The 8,920-nt window shown below is 30.3% G+C and overlaps 2 protein-coding genes across 4 annotated transcripts in view; one reads left to right on the top strand and one right to left on the bottom strand.

The window, feature by feature from the left end:
- LOC108770349 (uncharacterized) overlaps nt 1-8,920 on the top strand; it is a 30,851-nt gene that overhangs the window by 5,696 nt on the left and 16,235 nt on the right. For all 3 annotated transcript variants that reach the window (XM_018521910.1, XM_018521909.1, XM_018521908.1), the window contains one exon: nt 644-795. In XM_018521910.1, coding sequence (XP_018377412.1) covers nt 644-795 — 152 coding nt within the window. The remainder of the gene's footprint in view (nt 1-643; nt 796-8,920) is intronic.
- LOC108770351 (carbohydrate sulfotransferase 11) overlaps nt 1,721-8,920 on the bottom strand; it is an 18,757-nt gene continuing 11,557 nt past the window's right edge. Inside the window, exons 3-7 of the mRNA XM_018521911.1 lie at nt 3,688-3,941; nt 3,119-3,359; nt 2,614-2,793; nt 2,277-2,434; nt 1,721-2,144 (exon numbers count right to left, since the gene is read on the bottom strand). Coding sequence (XP_018377413.1) covers nt 2,057-2,144; nt 2,277-2,434; nt 2,614-2,793; nt 3,119-3,359; nt 3,688-3,941 — 921 coding nt within the window. The 3' untranslated portion in view covers nt 1,721-2,056. The remainder of the gene's footprint in view (nt 2,145-2,276; nt 2,435-2,613; nt 2,794-3,118; nt 3,360-3,687; nt 3,942-8,920) is intronic.

Genomic DNA, 8,920 nt, shown 5'->3' on the forward strand with positions numbered 1-8,920 from the left:
TCCGTTTTAGGAGAAAAGAGAGAAAAATAATTTTTGTAATAATAAATGATAAAATTATATGACTAGAAATTATTTTAAGTAAGATTGACGGCTTATCTAAATTATAATTATGTTGCGTATGATAGGATCATTCTAATAAATTATAATTGTATTGTTAATACTGAAGATGGTCCGATTGGGACCGAAACGTTTATTTGAATTCATGTGTTGAATAAAAGAAATGTAATAATCGCTACTACTACCTGGTGTTCGTGGTATATGCCTTTCAGACAAAGAAAAATATTAGTGTTAAATTCTCAAAACCGTGTTTTTGGAATCTCCATAAATTATAATAAAACTTTTTTGGTTTTAGTTCCATCGATTAAATTGAAAATGAAATACTTGAGTTTTGCAAGAAATAATTAAAATTCTTGTCTGAGTGGTCCTTCTATTTTATTTCTCTTTATTCAAAGAATAAGAAATGCTAGTTTGTGTGTGTGTGTGTGTGTGTGTGTGTGGCGTATAGTTAAATCTTCAAATTTCTTTTATTTTTGTTTTTGAGAGAACTTGAGAATTAATCTCACTGTATTCAGTGCAATATCATAATAAACTGTCAATTAATTGATGATATATGGAATATCTATAATATTATAGTATATTATAGATGTACACTGCCGAAGGAGTACCTATGATAAAGAAACACCAACGCAGTAGCACTAGTAGCCCAGAAAAAATATTGGAAGTAATCTCACTATGGCAATGTGTTCTTCAGGATAAATGGATTATTGGAGTAGAATTGTACAACAGATCCTGCTGGTGAGTTATTTATCAAATCGTTTATAAAGTTATGTTCGATGTAATTTTGTCGAATAACGAAGGTGAGACACAAGCAGAATGAATACTGAAATAAAAGTGTATATTCATAGCTGTAAAAATGTAGGATGCTGATAAAGATTGTATACGCAAAATATCGTACAAATAATCTTTATTCAACAATGTGTTTTATTTTGCAAGTATAGAAATTTGTAACGTCGACGTATTTTTGCGTCATTCGAATTCAATTAATTTGAGTTTTGCGATCACGCAGACAAATATTTTATTTGAGATTTAAAACTTTAAATATTTAATTATTTTAATCGATTTTTACTGTAGCGAAACATACGCAAATACAGCTGCTGATTGATTCATTGTTTTAATTACTTGGAAATATGCGGTTTTATTATTTTTCAGAACAACGCAACTCTACAAAATTGTTTGCATCTTAAAGTGATGTTATGTGATAAGTTAGTTATCATAATATTTTGCACCATGTTTCCTTGAGGCAGTACTATACCATTGTTATAGTGGTACTACATTTATGCTTACAAAGATTATTGTGCAGTTGTCGAAGACAACTTAGTGGTGTAATTAGATACTCTTATTGCTTTATGCAAAACTGAGACTATCACAAATTTCTTTTTAAATCTCGTGTATCACGTACTAAAATTCTTTGAATTTATCTAGACTTTTCTTACGTCAATATTGCATTTCTATTTAAAGGCTTTAGCAACTTTTATTACTAATGGAATCTAACTCATCTATATCATACATTATTAAAACGAAAGATAATTGAAAGAGCGAAAATTTTAGAATAAACAGAAAACTTTATATGCCAGTAAAGCTTTCTTTAAGCTGTAAATTTGTAAAAATTTAATTTATCTTAACAATTTAAGTACGCAAGCAACGAACTATACGCGTTTATATTTGCTTCATTATTTATCGTAAATTTTTATTGTGTTCTTCTAATATATTTCTTCCAATATATTTCAGTATAACAATTCGATAAACTTTAACGTATGCGCTATCAAAATGTTCAATATGATAACGTAGTTTATATATAAATTACAAAACCAGGATATATCCTTTTACTTTTGAAGTTCCACATAAGAAATGCATTGATCGTCACTATATACATATCGAATATTATTCTTCCTGTCTCTTCAAATTTATTTAAGCGCTACCTACAATTTCGTTGTGTGTGTCGTATGCCTCATTCCATTTCATATTCACATATCTCAAGTATATAGATATGTCAGGTTCATTTTTTACATATTAGTGTGGTGATTTCGTCTCTACCAAATGCTAAATATTCGTCTGGCGAATAATCGAATAGTACGAAGTCATACCTGAGAATCATAAAGATAAGATAATTTTACGTTTTATGATGCTACATGTAATTATTCACATATTTTCGCGTCTCTTATATCGCATGCGAAATTATCAACGTATGTAAATTCCTCGACTTTCTGCAGACGTACCTGAACATTTCATAGAGCTCTTCGATCTGTGTCTTGGATAATTGCATAAAATAATTTTTTATGACATCTTTCGTTTGCACACCCTTAGTAGGATTTTTCCACTCGGGTTTGATGATGTGTCCCACATGAGCTTGTTTTATGAGATAGTCTTGGTCGTTCTTTAACAAGAAAACGATAGTTTTAAAACAATTTTCTTATACATAGTTCAGCGAAATACGCTTATCTTGTTTAATATTTTGCAAATATTGAATACTTCCTTAAAAGTATAAATACAATCTCTTTCTTATATGTTGGCTCTTATGCTGACAGTTAGAAGTTTACGATTAAATTTACTTACATGTAACGTCTCGAATTTCGCTATCACGTCGAATCGCACTTGGCAGGGTGTACAGAAGTTTACAACTGGTGTCCAATGCATATCGAGATCGTTTCCTGCTCTCCACTGGCATAACAGCCATCGCACGAATTCCTCGAAGAGGGGATATCTCGGTCCTTGTCTTGTATTCGTCTTTGAATCCTATATTTGTGTGTGTATGATCAAAAATCTATTTTAAAATACTTTATATACATATGTATATATATATATATATATTCGACAGTAATGATTTTGTATTAAATTAATCAATATGTGAATACAACGTGAATTTATATAATATTACGAGGAAAGTTGATTCCTCTAAATTCCTTAATTATTCTTAAATATTTTTTTATTAATCCGTGTTTTATATTTTTATTTTTATAATTACGCTAAAACGCAATTTTGGTTGTAGAAGAATGAGGAGCAACTTATTTAGCGTGACTCCAAATGGTTATCATTTATAGAAATCGTCGAAAGACATTACCCTTGCTCTGTAGTGCCAAACTATGTGTGCACCGAGGTTACTGTGAAATGTGTGCGGCAGACTGTGCTCCAATTTATCTCTATAAGCGCTGAGCAATCTTTCGAAGGGATGTCGCACTATTAAAAAACTGATGCTGTCATTTAGATATTTAGCTAGTTCTTCTGCGCTGTGCCTAGGATATCTCTGTCTAGCTAATGAGACTGGCACTGCCTTGGAGGCCTTCAAAAATTGCGGGCTGTATCTACAAAGTTAGCGTAATACGATTGATGATTCATCATATTCGTCATCGTTCTTAATTATCGTTGCTCAATTACAATCAATTATTTAATCATTAGGTTAGTATTTTAGCGATTTGACGATAAGAAATAGAAGAAACAGAGATTCTTTTCATACGAAAATAATAGAAAAAAAACAGGGGAGTGAAAATAATTACATATTTATCTGTAATATTATCTTTTCATTGCATTTTGTGTGCACATAAACATAAAATGCAATACTTTATCTCCGTCGTGTTCATTTTCATCGTTTCCATAAGAAACTTTAGTTACGTAAACAATGATGGGACTTACCCAGCAAGTAAATTAAAGTTATACATCCATGATGTCGATGCTGCTTTGAAAACGTTGCACCATATAAGATGATATTCTTTATTTACAAGAAATTCCCAGGCGTTCGGTCTGTGAAGCGAGTCATTGCCAGGACGATCGAGTCCCTCCTCGGCGCATTTTTCTGCCAGAAATTTCCGCCTGGCTATTAGACGTTGCTCAGTTTCTGCTGTCGTAATCTGCTCTAATATTTTCTCCTCCGGCGTCAGATTCGCGTCCTGTCAAAATGTAATAAAGTCTTCAATTTGTGAGGCAAAATCGATGCGAAAAGACGTAGTTCGTAATATTTTTATAATTACACAGTAACATTCTTCTTTTACTCGTTACTTTAAAATATTGCCTCGTTATCATTATTAATTAGGACGCTTTAAATTTATGGAGTGTCGAGAAATATGCTACTACTGTCATTTACTGTTAACTTGACCTAAATTAATTGTTAGTAGGCGGTTAGTATATCAGAGACAGGAATGAATTATACAGATACAGGAATGAACTATAAAATGAGCTGCTCGACTAAATTATGAATTGGACGCTGACGTAAGACACTAACGACCGTATTCATAGTTAGGCTTTATATTTAAGTCCTTCCTTAAATTTATCTTCAAATGCTCTACGAATTATTTTATTAGCTACAGAGAGCATCTAAAGATGAACTTAAAGAATTTAAATGTAAGAGTTGACGGTGAATATGAGCATTGAGCATAACGTGTTGTAATATATTAGGTGTTAAACTTAATTCCTGCCGTTTTTCGTCTCCAAAATTGATTCGTTTCGAAGGGAAATACCTTAATCAAAGTATTATTAATAAAGTATTATTAATTAGTAATAAAGTAGAAAATGGAGGAAATTACTTTGATTAAGGTATTCATTCATCTTCCCTTCGAAACAAATCAATTTTGGAGACGAAAAACGGCAGGAATTAAGTTTAACACCTAATATATATATTATGTATAAGAACCGTGTCGAAGATTACTTGCTCGATTATTTTGCATAATTTTTGTAAACATTTGGTAATGTTTTCGCTGATAAATGAGAAATATTCGCGCACACGTTTTTTTCATAACAGTTTAATTATTATTACTTTCTGCTATTATCTTCTCTGTTATCATTTACAACCTCATTTAAGTGTAGATGCAAATTATTACATTATCCGCTTAATGGAAATTGGAAAAAAGATTTGTTTATAATGGTAAAATGATAAATGGCATATCCAATAGAATTGTGAGTGAACATGTTATGAATATAATTCGCTGTAAAACTAACAGCATTCGGTTACGATGCAGGTAATTGTCAGATAATGAGAACGTAGATAATTATGAGATAATGAGTGATAATTATAGCGAACTGGCGGTTAGAACTGCGTACATGCGAAAAGTTAGAGAGCTGGATCATTGATTGAACTCGAAAAGTCTATGTATGTACGCGAATTGTAACGCGAATCTTCCTGTCAAGACTACATTGCGACACATATATTGACCTTCTCCACGACTCGTAAGGTTAATCTAATTTCCTAATTTCTGCAATTAGAATTTAAACAAGTATTTATACGTTTACTGAATATTGCATTGCGCTGAATACGATTTGGATGAGGATTTTTACGAATGCACGGTTTATATTTGCATTTAAATTGGATGCCACTTATGAGTGCATCCTTTTTTTAGGATATCTCTCACGTTCTCAACATATAAAGCGTTCTTTATATTTAGTTTTTCAAAGAAAATATTTAATTATACGATATAAATAAATTAAGGCTCTGAAGAAAATAAAACAAAAGAAACAAAAATTGCCTGTAAAAGTCAACACAAGAAGGTCGTATGTATAAATTTAATATCATATGATGACGGAATACATAAATTTATTTCCGCATGTTAACAGTAATAAAAATAATAATTCATGCATTTAATAAACGTTTTGATCATCGTTTTTGATCATTTTCAGTATTTAAATTACAAATAATTAATACGAGATATATATGAATTAACGTTTATTAATGCATGAATTATTGTTTTTATTAATTACTGTTAACATATGGAAATAAATATTTATGTATTTTATATCACACAATATTAAATTCATGCACATGACCTTAAGTTGGCAAAAAGACAATTTTTATTTCTTTTAATTTAACTAATTATGGTATGCTATTTTCTGATGTAGTCAACTAATGGAAGTTAATTTAAATGCTACGTAAATAAATATAATATATATTTACAAATGACAAATATATGTATGCAGAACGTCTGCAAGTGACAATTTTGTACTATATTTAGAGATATATTCAGTAAATCCGTGTTGCAAATAAGTTGGTGCACTTCTACAATTTTATGAATCATCTGTATTTTCGAGAAAATTGTTTCCGTACAGAGAGAAAGATTTGGAGTCGAGAGTTCTATTTACATTTGTTTCATTGAACAAATTTAATTTTGAAGTAAAACATATTTTGTTTAATGAAAAAAAATTAGTTTTAATGCAAATTATCGCATTTTTAATTTAAACATTCATTTGGTTGGATTATTCCAATGCATAAATTTGTTTAATTTAAAGAAACCTTTTTTTGTACGAGTGGGGGAACAGTATATATATATATATATAATTTCTACAAGACAGTTTCTCCAGTTACAAGCGGTAAAAAAACCTTTAATTTACCAATTACAAAAGCAAATAATTTGCGCCAGCCCTCTCGGCAGTCTAAAGATTATTAATTTAGATTGTTACAAACTGATTGCGTCGAAACTCCGCAGGGAGCGGCCTAAGAGAGACGTAAAAACTGATTTCTTCTCTTGATTCCAACGTATAGTCGTTCAGCATCGATATCGCATTGTAGTGCGGCGAGCTGGCAAGACCGAATGCAGAACTACCGGCTTCCGCTTATTGATTTCGATGTGGAACGCGCCTTGTGCAGCGACGAATGTGGGCCACGGAGGAGGGTGGTGGTGCATCGCACACGTTTATGCTCTGGTGCATCGTGCATACACGTGCCACCTTCCTGCGAGGTGTTAGGGTGCATATCGCCGTTATTTTCCGTATTTCTGCGCATTTGCGTTAAATAGGTACTACGTTGTTCAACGATAAGACAAATTCCGGTTAGACAACTTTCCAGAGTGCAATTACGTGTTCACTTGTCGCGACTGAAGTACTGTTGTAAAATGTACGAGAAATAGCAGTGTTGTAGGTTGTGGATACATGAGTCTTCCTTACAAGTTTTTTTTTTATTTTTTTTTTGTATCATACAACAACCGTTATGATAATAATTTTTTTCACTGTTATAATTATTTTTTGGTATTATTACATTTTTGTTTGGCGTGTTAAGGTGTAATAAGTAATTAATGCCCTTCGGATAAAAACGTCTCTCTTATTTAGGTGGCGCTGGGATTAAAATTGTATTTTTTCGTTTTTAATTATTGTTGATTTTTTATCTCTATTACTGTTTTCTTCTCTCGATAAACTACAATCCATGTTCGATTTTTTAGATCTCTGATTGTGAAACATTATACCCTATGCTCTGATTCAGTTTTTATTACTCAGCGAGAGAGTAATTTTGTTAATAAAGATAATTATATATCGTTTCTAAAAAAAAATTTTTTTATGCATTACAATGCATTTCTATCTCGTGATTCTGTTAGTATTAATTTTTTCTAACATGTAATCTTCGTAGCTTGAGACTTCATAGCAAAAATATGGAGTGGTACACGTGTATGATGACCGTCACTTATCATGTGACTGTCGACTACGTAGAAACCTTTTCGGCGTTATACTCTATCTGAATCGGATAATCTCGTAATCCTATGAAATATAATACTTTCTTTTGCTTTATGTATTTTTCTTCCTCTGTCTCATGATGCTCTATTTATCATTACTAAATTGTTAGTAAAAAAAATTTTTGCTAAAAGAATTAAGTCGATTATTTGCAAAAGTATTTTATGATCTTAAGCGACAATAATTTTTAGACTATAAAATAATTGTATAAAATCTTACAATTACAATATTACATTAAAAATTGTTTATTTTGCTTGGAATGGTTTATTCTTTATATTGATAAATTTCTTTTTACTTTCTATAAAATTTTTTTCTTTACAACGTATTTATTTTAAGTAACTTATATTTATTTGACATCGAAAGAAAATTTTTCTGAAGTCTACAAATTTAGGTAGATATAGATGAAAAAATAATTTTGTTAGATTATCAAAATAATTAATGTAAGACCCTCAAGCTGGATACTAAAATTTCAAACATTTTGTAGTATTACTCATTGTTTCCTACATAATTATTTTGATACAATACAACAAAATTATTTTAAAATGTGTGTGTGTGTGTGTGTGTGTGTGTGTATCTAGTTAAATTTTTTAATACTTTAGCGAAATTGCTTTTGTATATATTCCGTGTATCCCCATAAATTTTGGCAAAGAAAAACAATTAAATTTTTTTAATTATTTCTACGATGAAAAATTAAATTCTTGTTATCCAATTTGTGGCTTACACTCAGAGGTGGAAAAACAGATTTTTATGACTTCAGAGTAAAAACATCGAATAAAAAATTTTTTACAGTTTTTTATGTTAAAAACCGTAAAAAAGCTATTTTTAAATTAAAATTCTGAAAAATACATAGAATTTATTTTTCTTGATATATATCGTTAAAATGGTTAATATTTACGTTATATTTTGGTGTTATATTTAATATATAACTTTATGAATATCGAAGCGGAAACGTCTTTACGTTGTATTGTGATGTCTAATAGATTTATAACGCCTTTTCAAAACTGGATCTAAAAGTGTATCTATGGCTACCGTCATAGTCATTGTACTATATTTTTATTTGTTTACAGCTATTTTTACATAAAAATCTTTTCAAAAAATGCAAAAACTAAATTCTACAACAATAACATGGGATCAAATGTCCAAAGAAAACACGTATCTATAGTGAAAAACTTTCAGGGTCGGTGTAAAAAATTTTTTTTTACTAGTTTTTTTTACTTAACCCTAACCGTACTAATATGGGTAACTAGTGACCGAGCGATTCTTGTTCGTGCAAGTTTCTTTGAGTCTTTCGGTAATTATAAATTATATACTACATTTTATTATTTTCCAAAATAAAAAGTCAATATTTGAGCCGTTTATTTTGAAAGCGACCTAAGTCCATTTAAAAAAAAAATGTTTATGACAGCTAACTTCAAGTTGTACACGCTACTACAAAGGTCAA

This window comes from Trachymyrmex cornetzi, unplaced genomic scaffold, assembly GCF_001594075.2.
Source record: "Trachymyrmex cornetzi isolate Tcor2-1 unplaced genomic scaffold, Tcor1.1 scaffold125, whole genome shotgun sequence".
Lineage (NCBI taxonomy): Eukaryota > Metazoa > Arthropoda > Insecta > Hymenoptera > Formicidae > Trachymyrmex > Trachymyrmex cornetzi.